At 47.3% G+C, this 20702-nt stretch overlaps 1 protein-coding gene across 1 annotated transcript in view; it reads left to right on the forward strand.

Moving 5' to 3' along the window:
* Positions 1-1097: 1097 nt before the first annotated feature.
* The window catches only part of LOC148507430 (NXPE family member 3-like), a 150262-nt gene continuing 130657 nt past the window's right edge, over positions 1098-20702 (forward strand). Inside the window, exon 1 of the mRNA XM_088446032.1 lies at positions 1098-1177. Coding sequence (XP_088302158.1) covers positions 1130-1177 — 48 coding nt within the window. The 5' untranslated portion in view covers positions 1098-1129. The remainder of the gene's footprint in view (positions 1178-20702) is intronic.

Raw genomic sequence — 20702 nt, forward strand, 5'->3', positions numbered from 1 at the left:
CATAAATAAACAATCATACACTGCCCCTGCTTTGGCTTTACCCAGCCCCTCACAATCTGGGCAATATTTACAAGACCATAATAATTAAATAACATTTTCATTGTATGTTATAATACATATGCATTCTCATATATAATAAGTATTTTGGGTTTATGGGTCTCATTCAGATCCGCTCGCGAGCGCTGCACGCTCACAAACAGGTCGATGTTACCCAAATGCGCATGCGCACGACGGAGGCTGCTTCGTCGTGCGTATGCGCGAGACCCAGCGAGCGACGGGGAAGCGTGCTGTCGATGGTGATTGACAGCACGCCCCCTTTGGTGGGTGTGCCGGGGACGTGGCTGCCCAGACGGAGGCGTTCCCATGGGAACGCCTACCGTCTAGGTCCGGCCCCACTGACATCACTAGTGATGTCAGTGGGAGTGTTTTTGGCTCTGATAGAGCCAAAAGCACTCCGGGCTTGCGGCAGATGAGACCCCACCGCAAGGGTCTCATCGCAAGCCCGATGGTCGCAATGGTCTTGACCATCGCGACCATCTTTTTGGCCGCTCGCATAAGCTGTGGGTGGTCACCCACAGCTATGCGAGCGGACAGGAGGCCGCTCCAATTTTAGGTAGGACGGGCCAGATTCAGAGCAAGCGCTCTTGTCAGAGCGTCCGGCTCTGAATCAGGCCCAATATGCATAAAGGTGCCATAAATCCTAACATGTGCTAGCCTATTTAAATAGGGCTGCACATACACAAAGTAATCGCTCGCCAAGGCATAGTGGGAGTGCTAATGCCTTGCCGTGCGATAGCCTGCCTTGCTGGGCGTGCGATGGATGTGCATACGCTGGGAGCGAGCGATCACATCTAGCGAGCGGCTCTGAATCAGGGCCATAATCACCATAGCATCCGTCTCTGAATCAGTTCCTTGCCATTTTGGCTGATTGAATTTGAGTTCCCATAAAATGTGTAACAGGTAATATATACACAGAATTGTTTCTCTGTTCTTCCGTCTGTGACAGCTGAGGGGCGGGTGACAGGTGCGAGAGTCCCAGGTAGAGCTCAGAGATTTCCTCAGCACAATAACCTGTATTACTATACGTGTGAGGCTCGGTGGATGTTTATCACTTACACGGACTATAAACATGAGGTTGCTGTGGGTGCTGCTGCTCTCTATGTGGTGTATTGGAATGGTGAGTACAGGGGGTGGCCGTGGACATTAGTAGATACATAGCACATAGCAGTGATATATCCTCATTAGTATATTCAATGTATGTACAGTTTGTTTGGAGCCTGATTTGATTTGAGTTTCCTAATCACAGATCATACAGTATCATCCCCTTGCTAGCTATTATACTATTACCATGTATCATTTCATAGTTGTAGTTTTTCTTTTACATGTGCAGAACCTGTCCTGTTCTAAGCACTCTTATAATGTCTATATTATATTGTTACACATATATTATATAACTAGAGATGTGCGGGTTCGGTTTTACTCCGGATTTGTCCGGATCTCAAAATGGCATCTTATTGGCTATCGGCTCTCACGTGTTTTGCATAGTCAATAAAATAAATCTGAACTAATCCGAACTTGCGATAATTTTGGCGAAAAGAACCGAGTAAAACTGAACCCGCACATCTCTAATTATAACAGGATTAGCCAGGGCAGCGACATAAGTAGCAGGTTGCATAGGCTGGATCTGCTGGATAAAGACTGGGTTTTAGGGAACTCTAGGACAGTTGTAGAGTTGGGTACAAGTGCATTGTGTGGGTGTAAATTGTGCCTTTTTGTATAGCTCATGTGCGCACTATGGGACTGATTACTTACGGATCGATATTGCGATCGCAGCTGCGATTAACGCACAGAGGTCTGCTGCAAAAATATGCTAATGAAATCAATAGCACAGCCAGCATAGAGACGCCCACTACCGTTATCTCACATTGCAGTGCTACGTATACATCGGGAACATCGAGTACCATCGGCCCCGCACGCAGAAATACAGCAGCCCTGACCTTACTTAGGAATTGCTAACCTTGTTGCACGCAGTAAACACTCAGGGCCTGATTCAGCAAGGATCGCAGTTTCAAAGACGCACGCAATTGGCCGATTCATTTGCATTGCGCATTGCGATGGGAACTGCATCTGCAGAGGCTGTGCAGACCCAGAGCAGAGTGACTGACAGGAAGTGCCGTTTGTGGATGGTGATGGGGGGCGGTTGGGCGAACACAGACGTGCCAGTGCGTTTCAACGCCGTTTGATGGGCGTGCATTCATTATTCACTGCTAAGGCCTCAGCGTGCTCTGAAGTTAGCAGTTCCTGAGTGAGATCTGACCTGCCTTAACTTTGTGTATGGGTCCGATGTTACTGATTGTTTCACTATATCGCGCAAGTATACGGATGTGTGTAAGGGCGCCCTTATGTTAGGCTGCGATCACAATGCGATTGCAAACATTTGCATTTGACCGCTGATATTAGTAACTGTGGTGCGTGCGTATTGGCAGAATAGCGATCCTTGCTGAATCAGGCCCTCAATCTCCGTATGCTGTTGCAATTACTAATTTATGCATGTCCATACAACGGCCTTTAAACGGACAGACACCCCTGCGTTCTCCGACCACCACAAACGCTCACAGCCTGTCACTCACTCTGCGATGGCTTTCATTCTGCTTGAGTGATCGCAAAGACATCGAAATGTCAACTCGCGCACGCGCACTGCGCTGTGTACACATTTGCACGTCACACCATCCATCGATCTGCGTTGGCTGCTGCGGTTGCGATCTGTGGTGAATCAGGCCCTGTATTCTTACACATCTTTGCCTGCACAGAGTTGGAGACATTATTTCCTCTTGCTCCCTTGCGCTTGGAGAGATGGTCTGGAGGAAAGTGGGGGGAGTAGGTGCAACCATTGACAGGGAACAGTAAGGGCTTATTCATACAAATGTGTCCCATGCAGATCGCTATTTAGATGTTTGTTCCACCTATCACCTGGAGAATAAATTACGGGTGACCGTGTACACAGGATCTTTGCATGTTGATCCTGTGCCTGATGGGATGTAGTCAGGAAGCCGACGGTTGAAATGCCGACCGCCGGCTTACCGACAGTCAAAGCCCGGCATGGGACTAATGATAGGCGTCTAAATACTGATGCCTATCATTAGCTCCACGCCAAAATCCCGACGCCCGTCATACCTAACGTAGTGTTCCCGGCGTCTATTCTCCGGCGGTGACCGGGACACCGCATGTTTCTCCACCCGTGGGACACTGCGTCCCGCGGGTGAGAACGGCTCCCGCAGGCTGTTAGGGCAGGGCGCTTTTTGCCCTCCTCCTGGAGGGCAGGGTGCTTTTTGCCCTCCAGGAGGAGGGCAGGGCGCCGCGCCCCGCTAAAACAGCCTAGCGGGAAAGCTACCTAACGTAGTTAAGCCGGGCATTAGGAGCTGTTAGCCGCAGGGTTAGGGTTAGGGACTCCCGGGAGGACTTAGGGTTAGGCACCCCCCCCGGGAGGTTTAAGGTTAGGCTAGGGAAAGGGGGGTTAGCATTAAGCACCCTCGGGGGGGTTAGGGTTAGACCCCCCCCCGGGAGGGTTAGGTTTAGGGTCTGGGAAGAGGGGGTTGAGTTTAGTCACTAGGGGTGGAAGTTAGGCTTAGGCACCAGTAAGGGAGTGTTAGGGGGGAGAGAGGGGTGGTAATAGGGTTAATACTTACCATGTCGGGCTCTCCATCTGCCGGCCTTCCGGCGGTATAATACCGATTCTGTGCCTGATGGCTAATGGCGTTTTGATCCCTCCTACTGATACTATCACTATTTAACTAAGGTATATTATTCCATTTGATCTAAGGGCCTGATTCAGAGCCGCTCGCTATTTGTGAGCGCACGCTCTGAATCAGGGCGGGGAGTAGTTTTTTTTTTTTTTCCCTATTCACAGCTAGTGCGAGCGGGCAGGAGATGAGGAGACCCACAAACGGCAGGCTTTCCTTCGGGAACGCCTCAGTCTGTTCAGCCCCCCCTCCCACCCGCCTACAAAACAGGGCGAGCTGTTGATCAACATCAACAGCCGCCCCGTTTAGCTGCGAGTTCCGGAGCGAGTGAAGGTCTCACTCGCTATGGGGCTCGCGCACGCCGCACGTGCGCACTGGGCCACCATCGACCCGCTTGCGAGCGGGTCTGAATCAGGCCCTAAGATCGATTTTGTTTGATGTTGCACGGCTGGTGGTTTTGCATTAAATTTTAATTCGATTTTGATTTTCGATTTATTGAAGTCAAAATCGAATGTGAAATGGAATATGTCATACCCCAAAAGGGAAAGGTGATATTAAGTGTGGTGTAGCAGATATTTCCTTACCAGTTCCTCAGTTCTGATTAATTCTCTACCTACCAGATGGTAAAGATTAGATACAGGCAAATGGAAGTACAAACAAAAAGTATTTATTTTACGGTAAACAAATGGTAAAGGCAATTCTTCACAATAACATTGCATTAACACATTTACAATACATTAGGATGGACACTCTTTTAAACATATAAAAGTACACTCTGGTCTGTTCCTTTATTAAACTGGAACTCTGGGGGTCATTCAGACCCGCTCGCGAGCGAAGGTCGCTCGCAAGCGGGTCGATGTTGGGCGAATGCGCATGCGTATGACGGAGGGAGCTCCGTCGTGCGCATGCGCGAGACCCAGCGAGCGACAAGAAATACGTCGCTCGGGGTCTCGCACCAAAGGGGGCGTGCTGTCGATGGTGACTGACAGCAGCCCCCTTTGGTGGGCGTGCCGGGGGCGTGGCTGCCAGACGGAGGCGTTCCCATGGGAACGCCTACCGTCTGGATCCGGCCCCACTGACATCACTAGTGATCACTAGTGATGTCAGTGGGAGTGATTTTGGCTCTGATAGAGCCAAATTCACTCCAGGGCTTGCGGTCACCGAGACCCTACCGCAGGGTCTCGTCGCAAGCCCGATGGTCGTGATGGTCTTGACCATTGCAAGCCCGATGGTCCAAGAGGCAGCTCCATTTTTATGGAGGAGGGCACTTATTCAGAGTGAGCGCTCTGGTCAGAGCGTTCAGCTCTGAATCAGGCCCACTGGTGTGTTCTTCACCTATCATATGACATTACCCTTTAGTACGATAGTTTGACTCAGACCCAACTGTCCAAATAATATCAGGCGCACCGAACATACAATACACTAGTCTCTAGTTCTAATTCTGCATGCAAGAGATAATTGACTAGTAGTTAAGTATTAGTATAACGTTGCCCGGGTTGACGTGTAGCTTGTCAGAAGAAGCTATTAAAGATCCTTATTTATACAAAGTCCTTCAATGCTATTTGTTGGATAAGTTTACTGACTGTTCTGCATTCAGTATCTATTGTAACGCTATTCCTTTGACGGTTAATAGATTATATTAGGGGTGAGCGGGTTCGGATTTCTGAAATCCGAACCCCCCCGAGCCCCCCCGATCCGAGGCCGATCCGAGTCAGGCTCGAATTTTCCCGCCTGACTCGGATCTGAAATCGAGGCAAAACGTCATCATCCCGCTTTCCGGGTCTCGCGGGTTTTGGATCCTATATAAGGTACCCGCGTCGGTGCCATTTTCTCACTCGGCTGTGGACAGTGAAGAGGGAGGGTGGGAGTTAGGGCTGGCTGGGCTGTGTAGTGTAGTGCAGTGTAGTGTAGTGCAGTGTAGTGTTGTGCTGTGCTGTGCTGCGCTGTGCTGCTGTTGTCCATAGGGGCTGTGTCCACTACTTCAAAGTCCATAGGGGCTGGCTGGACTGTGTTGTGCAGTCAGTTGTCCATAGGGGCTGTGTCCACTCCAAAGTCCTGTGCAGTGTCCCAGTCCTAAAGGGGTGCTGTAGTGTTGTCCAGGGGGTGCTCTGTCCATCAGGGGTGCTCCCCCCAAGTGCAAAAAAAAAATATTTTTTTCTGTGTTAGTGAATTGTGTGCACTGTAGCTGCACGTGCATCAACAAAGGAGCAGCGCCAAGCATGCGCCTGTGTCCCATAAGTAAAAGGCCAGCTGGCTTGTCCGTTAAAGGGTGCTGTAACCCCCAAAGGGCACTCCAAACAAAATAAAAAAATATATTTTTTTGTGTTTGTGAGTTGTGTGCGCAGAAGCCGCTTGTGCATCAACAAAGTAGCGCCAAGCGTGCGCCTGTGTCCCATAAATAAAGGGCCGGCTGGATTGACCGCTAAAGGGTGCTGTAACCCCCAAAGGGCACTCCAAACAAAATAAAAAATTTTTTTCTGTGTTTGGGAATTGTGTGCACTGTGGCTGCACGTGCATCAACAAAGGAGCAGCGCCAAGCGTGCACCTGTGTCCCATAAGTAAAAGGCCGGCTGGCTTGTCCGTTAAAGGGTGCTGTAACCCCCAAAGGGCACTCCAAACAAAATAAAAAAATATATTTTTTTGTGTTTGTGAATTGTGTGCGCAGTAGCCGCACGTGCAACAACAAAGTAGTGCCAAGCGTGCGCCTGTGTCCCATAAATAAAGGGCCGGCTGGATTGACCGCTAAAGGGTGCTGTAACCCCCAAAGGGCACTCCAAACAAAATAAAAAAATATTTTCTGTGTTTGTGAATTGTGTGCGCAGTAGCCGCACGTGCATCAACAAAGTAGCGCCAAGCGTGCACCTGTGTCATAGGTAAAGGGCCAGCTGGCTTGACCATTAAAGGGTGCTGTAACCCCCAAAGTGCACTCCAAAAAATATGAAAATATATTTTTTTGTGTTTGTGAATTGTGTGCGCAGTAGCCGAACATACATCAACAAAGTAGTGCTAAGCATGCGCCTGTGTCATAAGTAAAGGGCCGACTGGCTTGACCGTTAAAGGGTGCTGTAACCCCCGAAGTGCACTCCAAACAAAATAAAACAATATTTTCTGTGTTTGTGAACTGTGTGCACTGTGGCTGCAAGTGCATCAACAAAGGAGCAGCGCCTAGCGTGCGCCTGTGTCCCATAAGTAAAGGGCCGGCTGGCTTGTCTGTTAAAGGGTGCTGTAACCCCCAAAGGGCACTCCAAACAAAATAAAAAAATATTTTCTGTGTTTGTGAATTGTGTGCACTGTGGCTGCACGTGCATCAACAAAGGAGCAGCGCCAAGCGTGCGCCTGTGTCCCATAAGTAAAAGGCCAGCTGGCTTGTCCGTTAAAGGGTGCTGTAACCCCCAAAGGGCACTCCAAACAAAATAAAAAAATATATTTTTTTGTGTTTGTGAATTGTGTGCGCAGTAGCCGCACGTGCATCAACAAAGTAGCGCCAAGCGTGCGCCTGTGTCCCATAAGTAAAGAGCCGGCTGGCTCATATCTTAAAGGGTGGTGTAACCCACAAGTGCACTAGTCTCCAACAAAAATAAAAAATTATTTTCTGTGTTTGTGTGCGCCTTAGCCGCACATATATATCAATATAACATAAATGGAGGACCAAACTTTCTCCGATAAAAATAAAATAGGGAAAGATCAAGAACCACTTCCTCCTAGTGTTGAAGCTGCTGCCACTAGTCAGGACATAGATGATAACATGCCATCAACGTTGTCTGCCAAGGCTGATGTCCAATGTCATAGTAGAGGGCACATACAATACCAAATGACAAAGTTCAGGAAAATGACCTTGAAAAAAACATTTAAATCATCTGAAGAGAAACGTAAACTTGCCAATATGCCATTTACGACATGGAGTGGCAAGGAACGGCTAATGTCTTTCCCTATGTTCATGACTAGTGGTTCAGCTTCACATGACGATGGAAGCCCTCCTCCCGCTAAAAAAATCAAACGAGTTAGGCAGGCAAAAGCACAGTGAAGAACTGTGCATTCTAAGATGATATCACAAATCCCCAAGGAGAGTCCAAGTGTGGTGGCGGTTGCGATGCCTGACCTTCCCAGCACTGGACGGGAAGAGGTGGCTCTTTCCACCATTTGCACGCCCCCTGCAAGTGCTGAAAGGAGCACCCACAGTCCACTTGCTGATATGTAAATTGAAGATGTCACTGTTGAAGTACAACAGGATGAGGATACTGGTGTAGCTGGCGCTGAGGAGGAAGTTGGCGAGGAGGATTCTGATGGTGATGTGGCTTGTTTAAATCAGGCTCCGGGGGAGACAGTTGTTGTCTGTGGGATGAAAAAGCCCATCACGGTCAAGCCTGGGCAGAAGACCAAACATTCCACCTCTTTGGTCTGGCAATATTTCTATCCAAATCCGGACAACAACTGTCTTGCCATATGTAAAGGTGAGATAAGTAGGGATAGGGACGTTAACCACCTAGGAACATCCTCCATTATACGGCACCTGCAGCGCGTTCATAAAAAGTTACTGTCAAGTTCTGAAACTTTGGCTAAGACCGTAAGCAGTCCAGGGACACCTAAATCCTGTTGTATCCAAGCGCCTGCAAACCACACCGTCAACTCCCTCCTCGTCATTTTCCTCCTTAGTTAGGATCGGAAGTAGTCCTGCAGACCATGTCACTGGCATGACTGACTCTCCTATCCGGGATTCCTCAGGAGGATCCTGCATTGCTATGCCTCCTGCTGCCGCTACTGCTGTTGCTGCTGCTGGGAGTCGTTCATCATCCAAAAGAGGAAGTAGGAACACCACTACTTTTACTAAACAATTGACCCTCCAACAGTCCTTAGCGAGGAGGATGAAGTACGACAGCAGTCATCCTGAAGTAAAATGTATAACTGAGGCCGTGACTCTATGTTGGTGTTAGACGTGTGTTCGGTATCCGCCATTAGTGCAGTGGGATTTAGACAATGACGGTAGTGTGTCCCCGGTTCCAAATCCCATCTAGATTCCACTTCACTAGGCAGGCGATACCGAGACTGTACAGAAACGTCAGAAAAAGTGTCCTCAGTGTCCTGAAAAATGCGGTTGTACCCAATGTCCACTTAACCACGGACATGTGGACAAGTGGAACAGGGCAGACTAAGGACTATATGACTGTGACAGCCCACTGGGTAGATGTATCACCTTACGCAGCAACAACAGCAGCGTCACCAGTAGCAGCATCTCAGAAACGCCAGCTCGTTCCAAGGCAGGCTACGCTCTGTATCACTGGTTTCAGTAAGAGGCACACCGCCGACAACCTCTTAGAGAAACTGAGGGAAATCATCGCCCAGTGGCTTACCCCACTTAGACTCTCCTGGGGATTTGTGATATCTGACAACGCCACCAATATTGTGCGGGCATTACATCTGGGAAAATTCCAACACGTCCCATGTTTTGCTCACACAATAAACTTGGTGGTGCAGAATTTTCTGAAAAGCGACAGAGGCATGCAGGAGACGCTTTGGGTGGCCCGAAAAATTTCTGGCCACTTTCGCCATTCAGCGACTGCGTGCTGAAGACTGGAGTGTCAGCAAACACTCTTGAACCTGCCCCGCCATCACCTGAAGCAAGAGGTTGTGACGTGGTGGAACTCAACCCTCTATATGCTTCAGAGGATGGAGGAGCAGCAAAAGGCCATTCAAGCCTATACATCCACCTATGACATAGGCACCTGACTCAAGCGCAGTGGAGAATGATTTCCGTGTTTTGCAAGGTTCTCCAGCCCTGCGGACTTGCCACACGTGAAGTCAATTCAGACACTGCCAGCTTGAGTCAGGTCATTCCCCTCATCAGGCATTTGCAGAAGCAGCTGGAGAAAGTGAAGGAGGAGCTAAGACGGAGCGATTCCGCTCGGCATGTGGACTTGTGGATGAAGCCCCTCATTCGCTTTGCCAGGATTCCAGGGTGGTCAATCTGTTGAAATCAGACCACTACATTTTGGCCACCATGCTCGATCCTAGGTTTAAAGCCTATGTGGTATCTCTCTTTCTGGCCGACACAAGCCTGCAGAGGTGCAAAGACCTGCTGGTGAAAACACTGTCAGCTGAAGCGGAACGTGACACGTCAACAGCTCCTTCTTCATTTTCTCCGGCAACTGGGGCTGCCAGGAAAAAACGTAGGTATCCTAAGCAACCCGCTGGCGGTGATGCAGGGCAGGCAGGACCAAGTTTGAACATCTGGTCCGGACTGAAGGACCTGGCAACAATTTCTGTGGCTCATTTCCAGAGTCCCATGCCGCGCTCCCACCCGCCGACACAGACCAGAGGGCAAGCCACTCCAATTTCCCCTCTGTGTGGGGGTAGTATAGGAGTACAGACATATGTGTAAAACAAACAGCTTTCCACAATTATAGAACATTATTGTGTAAATATATCAATTATCATTTTTTAACTGTATATATAATATATATATCAACTGGACAGTTAACACCTTTAGGGGTGTCACAAATATAAAACCGAATCCTCTTTAAAATCGAATATCGTCTAAACATCAGTGTTTTTAGATAGATGAACATAGGATCCCCTGATTTACTAATGTAACACTCCGCTTTTTGTGTGGGTGCTGATGAAGACGTACCTGTTATCTTCTGGGCTATAGACCTTCCCGTCAGAGAGTCAGAGCACTCCCCAAATCCCAACACAATTTAATGTCACACCTTGGGATGTATATATACTCCTTTGGGTTGGTTAGGCTTTTACTACTGGGCAGAGAGGTGAAATTATTTCCTAACATAGGGCCTGATTCAGACCCGGTTGCAAGCGCTGAGCACTTGCAACCGGGTCGATGGTGGCCCACTGGGCATGCGCACAGTGGAGCCGGCTCTGTTGTGCGCATGTGAGAGACGCGGATAGCGACGGGCGCTCCGTCGCTCCGGGTCTCGCTCCAAAGGGGGCGAGCTGTCGATGGTGAGTGACAGCTCGCCCCGTTTGGTAGGCGGGCCGGGGGCATGGCCGGCCAAACGGAGGCATTCCCGAAAGAACGCCTGCCATTTGGGGGCGGCCCCACTGACATCACCAGTGATGTCACATGAAAAAAACCAAAACGCCCTGATTCAGAGCGATCGTCTCTGAATCAGGCCCATAGAATAGTAAAATTTTTCCTGAACATAAACTTCTAGCAATGAATCTACAGTCAAGCAATATACACCAATAAAATTAAGTGTCACTTTACAGCATGACGTTTATTATACAGGAACTCCGGAACTGCATCATCACTTTTAAAACTCACTTCTAAAACCTCTCACTTTAGTAAATTTACCCCCTAGAGTCTACACTTACTGGCCAAACTACTGTCATTGGTGCACATTCGATGTAGTAGATAATTTAAAGAAACGAACTCCCTAAAAGGTTTTCCTGTGTGTAGCAGTCCTGATATCAGTTTCGCTCACTAAGTACTTTTGCGAAGGTGATACTGAAATGTTAATGAGAATTAATTGTATCTTTCCTTAGGGTCTTGTAATCCGGACATTTTCACAGTTACTTTTTATGTTCTATAGGTAAGGCTGTATTACTACAATCTCTAATAAAGCAATGTATTTATTTTGCTGACAGTGTGTGGGTGGCTGCTGATTGTGCTGCTCTGCAGAATAGTTCTTTCCTGCTGTTAGTCTTCACAACTTTGTGTGCCCTTTGATTAATAGGGAAATAGCTGAATACAGTGTTGTAACTATCCTGCTTTTTCCTGAAGGGTTACCTCTCAGTCTCTGCTCCCTGAAGCAATCACTATCTCAGTCACTGCACCTGTCAATGTGGTGTGTGTTTAATCAATCCTATGACACTAGCAGTTGCTGCAGAATGGAGGCAGTGAATCTAAAGGCCCCCATACATCAGAGATTGATTGCAGCAATCGTGCAATTTGCAATCGATTGTGTATAAAAATCTTTCCCTTTTTCAATCGATTGTGGCAATTCTGCAATCTGCAATCGATTGAAAAAGGGAAAGATTTTTTATACACAATCGATTGCAAATTGCACAATTGCTGCAATCAATCTCTGATGTATGGGGGCCTTTAGCCAGTAATACTCACAGCTCACAGTCTCCCCCTCTCCTTAAGGCCCCCATACATCAGAGATTGATTGCAGCAATCGTGCAATTTGCAATCGATTGTGTATAAAAATCTTTCCTTTTTTCAATCGATTGCAGAATTGCCACAATCGATTGAAAAGGAGAAAGATTTTTATACACAATCGATTGCAAATTGCACGATTGCTGCAATCAATTGCTGATGTATGGGGGCCTTAAGGCAGAGTTTCATCAACTTAGCAGTGACAGCTGCTCCTGCTCCTGCTGTCACTCTCTGCAAGCCCCTCTCCTCAGTCCCAGCTAGAGCCTGGGGGCTGTCTCCTCTCACTGAGCCACTGTCATCTGACTTTGGCTCCACCCAGACATGGACCACTCACTGGCATTACTCCGCCCCTCTAATGGCCACCGATGCTTCCCTTACCCAGCTCCTGACATGAACTAGCAACACTGTCAGTGGCACTCCAGCAGCAAAGCTCCACTCCTCAGCTCACTTCTACTGGACTCAACATCTGCCGCCCCACTGTCAGTACAAGCCCCTCTGGTCATGGGGCACTGGGCCTGATTCAGACCTGCTCGCAAGTGAAGGACACTCGCAAGCGGGTCGATGGTGCCCGAATGCGCATGCGCACGACGGAGGGAGCTCCGTCGTGCGCATGCGCGGGGACCCGCAGAGTGACGAGGAATTAGTCGCTCGGGGTCTTGCACCAAAGGGGTTGTGCTGTCGATGGTGACTGACAGCACGCCCCCTTTGGTGGGCGTGCCAGGGGCGTGGCTGCCAGACGGAGGCGTTCCCATGGGAACGCCTACCGTCTGAGTCCGGCCCCACTGACATCACTAGTGATGTCAGTGGGAGTGATTTTGGCTCTGATAGAGCCAAAATCACTCCAAGGCTTGCGGTCACCGAGACCCTACAGCAGCTATGCGAGCGTTCAAGAGGCCGCTCCATTTTTAGGTAGGAGGGCCCTGATTCAGAGCCGGACGCTCTGACCAGAGCGTCCGGCTCTGAATCAGGCCCACTGTTTCTCTATTGCTTTGGAAGTCCAGTCTCTCCAGCCGCACGCCAGCTCCTGAAGCTGGGTACATTGTCCACTGTCACCAATGAACACATTCAAATATCCAGCAACACATATATAAGGGTACACAATATGAGGTACTCCCAGGTTCTGGGGTACCACACTAATATTCAAATTGAAAATCGAATACACAGAATCAAGCACAAAATCCACAAAATAGCAGTCCTGTTTCCTGCTGGTGGTTTTAGCAGGCTTCTTGTATGTTTGGAGTATGAAGGAGTTAAAAATAAAAATAAATAAATGACGTGCCACCCATAAAAAACCCACAACCAGCACAGGGCTGTGTGATCCAGTCCTGGTTATGAAAATACAGGAAAAAGAAGACGTAGGGGTCCCCTGTATATTCAGCAACCAGCATCTGGCTCCTAAGCCAGTCCTGGTTGTGAAAACACAGGGAAAAAAACATAGGGGTCAACAACCAGTACAGGGCTCTTACTAGCAGGGTTGTAATCAGGGCAGGTGCTACCATTGGGCGCCGGCCACTGGAGGGTGCTGCTGAGTCCACAAAAAAAAAAATGATTGCATAATTCATGGATGAGTGGCAAATAATTAATTTGTGGCACAGCTATGTGGCATACTCTGAATTTGTGGCAGTGTTATGAGGTACATTATGATTTTGGTTCTCTGTTGTGTAGCATATTCTATATAGTATATTATGAAATTGTGACACTGCTGTGTAGCATATTATAAACTGGGAAAAATGATGCGTGGCATATTATGAATTGTAGGGAGCAGAGGCAGTTGGGGAAATCTTGCCTAGGGTGCCCGGAAACCTTGCACTGGCCCTGGTTGTAATACCCCAACCAAGGGACACACTTGACGGGATCCCCCGGCCAAAGCATTAATCACCCCACATTAGTCATCCTAGGCTGGGGATTCATGTGGAAGTGGGAACCACCTCAATAAAGGGGTCCCCCACCTCCATATAACCCCAGGCTGGGGCTGAAGCCCAAGACTATCCCCCGCACCCCTGGGTGGTGGGTGTGGGGTCTAACGATATTTTATTAGAACCTCTATATACCCCTGCCTATACCTTCTAATGTCCTTCCTATAAACCTCTATAGATGACGCTATTGTGCGTACGCAGTTATACAGTAAATAAAGACTCCAGACCTAGAACATGTGGTTCCAAAGCACAAAGTATTATTCAAGTAAAAGTACAGTCAGTTACACGCTATGATCTGTGTACAATTTAGTGCAAAGGAATTATACAGATCCAAGTACAGTATACATACGCAGTGCTTCTGGACCAGATGTAGGCATCAGCAAGAAACGCCCATCAATCAGCATTCAGCAAGAAGACTAAAAACCCAGGGTCAGAACACACATATTTATACCCCCCAGAAATAGACAACACAATAGAGGAGTTTGTTGCTAATACCATTGGTCCTCAGGGAGAGTACATATGTTACAAGGCATCTAACAGGTTGGTTCAAATAGACACAATCCAGCCTCTAACAACTGGTGGTCTCTGGTTTCCCCGCCTCATGCAAACATTCACAGAAATACATTTTGCTGCCTTAAATCTCTTCGGTTCATAAGTCGATAATGCATGTTGCGATCTTCACACCGATGATACCGGAATGCTGTTGAAAGAACGCAGATCAGTACAATACCAGACATGACTTACTTATCATGTATTAAGCCTTAGTTACCAAATAACCTTTATTTCACAGCAATTGTAATAAATGAACATACTTGAATCTTATACCTTAGAGCTTATGAAACCTTTTATGTGAATATGTAATGTGTGAGTATTTGGAGTTTGATATAAAGATGCTAGTTAACTTGGGGCAGATGCATGCGCATGAAGCTAATAAACAGCGTTTTTCATACAGGATCTTATGCATTCGGTAATATGCGACTAGTTAACAGCGCAATTGTGCGTATTAATGTGTGTATGAGAAATGGTGAAAGATGCAATCGCATGATTTAATAGTAATATCGCCATATGTACTTAAGTGTGAGTTTACCTAAAATGGCGCTTGGGCGGCCATTCGCAAAATGGCGTCTTGCAATCTCATTTTCTAAAATGGTGTCTTGCGGCCAGTCGCAAGATGGCGTTGTTACAATCTAATTTTACGCTGATCTTGTCTCAGCCAATTATCCAGCTTCGACAGTCCACCCTTTGATAGCGAACAACATGCTATCACAATCTGATTTTAAAATTTTAATTTAGGCTTACATTTATATATTAGTGTTATTATGGGATGGCACAAGGTGTTTCTTAATCCATCAATAATGTGTCTCTGGGTGGGGACATAAAACTACTATTATACGCACACCGCGCATCTTGGAAGATCATGTGAAAGGTTTGGGGATACACCAGTCCTATAAAGGTAGTCTTGAGGGGAAATTGAGACTTTACATTATCTGAGGTGTTTTAAAAATATCATTTCAATAATATGTTCTATGCATGTCTAAATACAATACATTAAATGATGGTATTTCCTAGTTCCGGGTTGTAATGAAGTTCTACATTTACCTCGATATTCATATTGTCATTACTGACCACCATCATAATTTCGTTCTTTCGTTTTACTCTATTTTTACATTTTCCACACTTCAACACAATAGGAACACACCGGACACATATGCCAATTGTTATGATAACAATCAGTATAAGGATCAAGAATTTGCCTATGCTGGCGATTACTTCCTGGGCCCATTCCCCTAGACCTGAGAACCATTTCACTGGGTTCAGCCATGAAACCCATCCTTCTATCTTTTCCCCTACTTCAGCCACTGAAGCATTATGGTTCTTATGAAACTCCCATTTTAACTGCAGAATTTCATCCATCTTCCGGTCTATCACCTCCTTGGGGTTGCTGGTATCATTGGTGACATAGGTGCAACATTTTACTCAAATTGGGTGGCCAAAGTTACGCAGTACCCTCCAGTAACAGCAGTTAAATAATTTAACACTAGCCTGTGTTGCACCAGTTCTTTCTTGTATGCTTGCAAATCTCTCCCTGTATACCTGTCATGTGTCATCATACATCTCGGTGATATTATCTATCAATTTAGCAAGTTCCTGAATATATCTAAAATTTAATGTACCCCGAGCGATCCTGGTGGGATCCAGTGCAACTAAAACTTGGAAGCCAGTTGTCTCACTAATTAACTGAGTGGCTTTATGCACATCACCAGGTATCATGTTTCGTTTGCCTCTGTGTTCATATTGCGTATGAAGGTATGGTGATGGTGTGTTTTTATGGATACCAAGCATTTCAACATGTGTGAGGGTCATAACTTCTGGGACTACTCTTCCCAGATAACACAAACCTTCGGAACTCGGGGAGAGCCACTTATACGCCTATCTTCCACATATAAAATACACATTATCGGGGAGAACATAAGGAATGGTATGCATCATTATCATTAAACACATTTCCCTTGCAAACAATCCTATCTCAGGCTCTTCCATCTGGTATATGCAAGTTTCTGGTTATATTATCTTAGCACAATAACCATTTGGTAACTTACCAATAATTTCTTTGGTGGAACCCAATGTATACCGGTACCTAAAATGTTTCCCACTAGATTTAATTGAACGTAACAGATCATGATTTACGGACTCATTATCAGCTCTCTGTGAAAAGGTCATCATCTGATTATTCCCCGTCACTTCCCAACTCCCGGGTTTATTGGGGTTGGTGATGTTCAAACACAAAAGTGATCTATCTACTTGGAATTGATAGAGTTTAAAATGTGGTGGTTTGGATGAGAGGAATTTTCCATCCAACGCTTTCCCTTTTTGCCATTCTAAAATTTCTGTGATATTCAGTGGAAAAGGCACAAACACTACATTATGCTGTCCCTGTAGCACATGTGAACACACCCAGCAATCAGTTTGATTTAATACTTTGCCTACCATGCTATGATAATCCTCTAAAGAATACCCACCCCAATACGGGTTATATTTAGGCTGGCACCATTGAATACAGTTCTCATCAACTAGGGACCCACAAAGCTCACAAATACAGTAATCTTCAGACGATAAACTTCCACACCGTCCCCGAGTATCCGGAATAACAGCTCTCTTAACAATAACAGTACTAAGATTGGTCAGACACTCCCCTGATTGGCATAGCACTCCTCCTGACTCTACTCCATCAGCACTGCCATCAGCTCCCATCTCCTCAATCGGCCCCCCGTCACAGAAACCGGATATCCCAGAACCAAGCAGGATGGTGAACACTCTAAAAGAGAATATGAAAATGAACACAGCAGGCCCGTCCATTGCCACAACAAGACCTGCAAATTTATTTTAGTTCAGGTATCTCACTACGACCTTTTCAATCCTCCCGGAACAAGCTCGCGATCGACCGGTCAACGCTATCAGCCTTGTCTCCAACTTGTTTTTCCACCGGTTGATTGACCTTTTTGCAGTGAGTGGAATGGACCCAAGTATCTCTCTCAGCCACCTTCAAAGATGTAGTACTTGTCAGCAGCACCTGGTACGGACCTTCCCACCGATCAGTCAAACAACCTGAACGCAAGAAATTTCTGATCATAACATATTCTCCTGGTTCAACATCATGACAGTTAGTTTCAGGCATATCATTGGACAACAATTTCACTTTCTGCTGTTGCTGTTTTAACTGCTTACTCATTGATATAAGATACCTTACAGTTACCTCGTTGTTACTTTTCAAGTCTTCCTGTGGGCTTATAATCAAATGAGGTTGTCTACCGAACAGTATTTCAAAGGGCAACAGATTTAGAGGGGATCTGGGAGTGGTCCTTATACTATGCAGGACCAATGGTAATGCTTCTGGCTCTGCCATGATTTTACTCAACTTATTTTTAATAGTCCCATTCATCATCTCTACCTTGGCACTGGCTTGCGGTCGGTAGGGGGTGTGAAGTCGGCTATTAATACCCATCAGCTTACACATATTTTGAAAAACATCACCTGTGAAATGAGTACCCCTGTCACTCTCGATGATTTTAGGGATACCGTATCTGCATACAAATTCCTGAACTATTTTCTTGGCAGTAAATGCAGCAGTATTAGTGGCCGCTGGGTAGGCCTCAACCCAATTAGAAAATACATCAGTGCACACTAATACATACTTGAGATTCCTGCAGGGTGGTAATTGGATGAAATCAATTTGTATCACCTGGAAAGGTCCATCAGTCGGTGGAGTGTGGGACAGTTCAGTAGGGATCGCTTTCCCTATGTTCTTCCTCAAGCAGGTCAGACAGGACATTGCTAACTTTTCTGCTTGTGGAGAAAAACCTGGTGCACACCAGTATGCTCTTACCAATTTGCACATACCTTGTTTTCCCAGATGAGTCACACTGTGTGCTGCCTCAGCCAGGCTTGGCTAATATGCCTTGGGGGCTACTGGTTTACCTTGTCCATCCCTCCAGAGCACGGAGGACTCTTGACCACATCTCTTGGACTTCCACATGGATTTTTCCTGAATTGAACACAAATTTTGCATCTCAATTAATTTCAGCATATCAATTGTTTGGAAAGACATAATTTTTTCAGTTGGAGAAAACATTTTTAACCCTGCTGCCCATTTTGCAGCTTCATCGGCTCTGTTGTTGCCCAGTGACACCGGATCATCCTCACATGTATGGGCTTTACACTTAATTACTGCCGCCGCTTTGGGCAGTTGGATTGCTTCTAAAAGATGTTTTATGTGTCGGGAATGTGCAACTGGTGTGCCTGCTGCTGTCATAAAATTTCTCAGACGCCATAGAGCCCCAAAATCGTGCACCACCCCGAACGCGTACCTCGAGTCAGTGTAAATGTGTCACAATCCTGGCTAGTTTTTACCTTTTGTGACTTACCTCTGCCAGCTGCTCCATGGATCTGTGTTTGTAATTCTCCTGGGACATCTGCTCTGGCTGAATCATGCTGGCTGTTACATCTCTGTGTGTGCAGAGCTCTCACCTCCCCACACTGATTAAACACCTGGACCCTGCTCTGTCTGTGAGCATTGCTAGTCTTAATTGGAATCACAGGTGTGGTCCTGATTCTCAAGGGCTGCAGAGATGAATACTCCCTCTGCATGCTGTGCCTTGCTCCACTCTGAATGCCACTGCCAGACCACCTGTCTGTATCCACCAATCGCTGCCAGACTCTAGGTATATAGATCCTCCTCTAATAGCACTCATTGCTTGAACATCTTGTTAGGTTCCATGGTGTACTGCTTGTGCTATAGCTGTACCTCTGTGTGCCAGTATGTCCCAGGCTCCTGCTGGTTCCTAGACCAGTGCTATCCGTAAGCCTGCTGCGTTCAGCTATCCACGCTACCAGCCTCTCACCTACGGCTCCCAGGCCACACCAAGTAGCTTCCACGCTACCATCTCTCACCCATGGCTCCCAGGCCGCACCAAGTAGCTTCCACGCTACCATCTCTCACCCACGGCTCCCAGGCTGCACCAAGTAGCTTCCACGCTACCAGCATCTACCCACGGCTATCCAGCCACTCCACGTAGCTACCCAGCTACCAGCATCTACCCACGGCTATCCAGCCGCTCCACGTAGCCACCCAGCTACCAACGTCTACCCACGGCTATCCAGCCGCTCCACGTAGCTACCCAGCTACCAACGTCTACCCACGGCTATCCGGCCGCTCCATGTAGCCACCCAGATACCAGCGTCCACCCACGGCTATCCTGCCGCTCCATGTAGCTACCCAGATACCAGCGTCTACCCACGGCTATCCAGCCGCTCCACGTAGCCACCCAGCTACCAATGTCTACCCACGGCTTCCCAAGCCACAACAAGTAGCTTCCACACTACCATCCATCTGCAAGCCCATCTACTAGTAACCCGACCAGCTCAGTCAACCTTCCTGCTGGTCCCAGTCCGGTTCCTCCAAGTCCACTCACCTCACGGCTCTTTAGCTGCACCAAGTAGCTTCCGTGCTACCATCCATCTGCAAGCTCATCTACTGGTACCCCGACCAGCTCAGTCAGAATAGCTGCCGGTCCTAGTCCGGTCCCTCTAAGTTCCTTCTGGTCTCATTCCAACATCTCCAGTTTCCAGTTCCAGTCACTCATCACCAAAGGCAGTTCTCACTGCTACCCACTTCTTATAATAAAAGAGCTATTCATGTTAACCATGGTTCCAGTCCAGCCGGCCTCCAGTGATTCCAGTTCATCACCTGATACAGGTATCTCACTAGCACCAACTGTGACAATATGTTCAAGCCTAACCATGGTGGTGGACCAAGCACCTAATCCTGGATCAAGTGCTTTCCGTAACCTAATCTCTCGTTTGGATTCACAGGAGGCGGTACAACATCGAGTACTACAGCTTCTGCAAATTCTGACTAACCGGCTAGATGATACCCAAATCTTACCTGAACCCCTAACTAGTTTCCATCAACTGCTGGAACAGCTACAGGCTCTACTCAGCAAAATCTTTCAGCTCATTCCTGAATTTCTTAGAGCTACCTCTGTCTCAAGTAAAAACTCTGTCTTGGAATCTCTAAGAACCAAAGATTCTTCCATGATAAGTAAAGTGAGACATCGAAGTTACCCGCGCTCCAAGCTCTCTGTGGCTGAATGCCAGCGGCGTAAAGATTTACATCTCTGTCGCTATTGTGGAGCTTCTGACCACTTTATCAAAGGCTGTCCCCTTTGCAATTCCAGCAGTATAACAATGTGTCAACATCTCAATGCCTGTTCCGGTCCCGTCCCGGATTCTGCCTGTTCCGGTGCCATCCTGGATTCTGCCTGTTCCGGTGCCATCCCGGATTCTGCCTGTTCCGGTCCCGTCCCGGATTCTGCCTGTTCCGGTCCCGTCCCGGATTCCGCCTGTTCCGGTCCTGTCCCGGATTCCGTCTGTTCC

Source organism: Taudactylus pleione, unplaced genomic scaffold, assembly GCF_031769625.1.
Source record: "Taudactylus pleione unplaced genomic scaffold, aTauple2 ptg000393l, whole genome shotgun sequence".
NCBI lineage: Eukaryota > Metazoa > Chordata > Amphibia > Anura > Myobatrachidae > Taudactylus > Taudactylus pleione.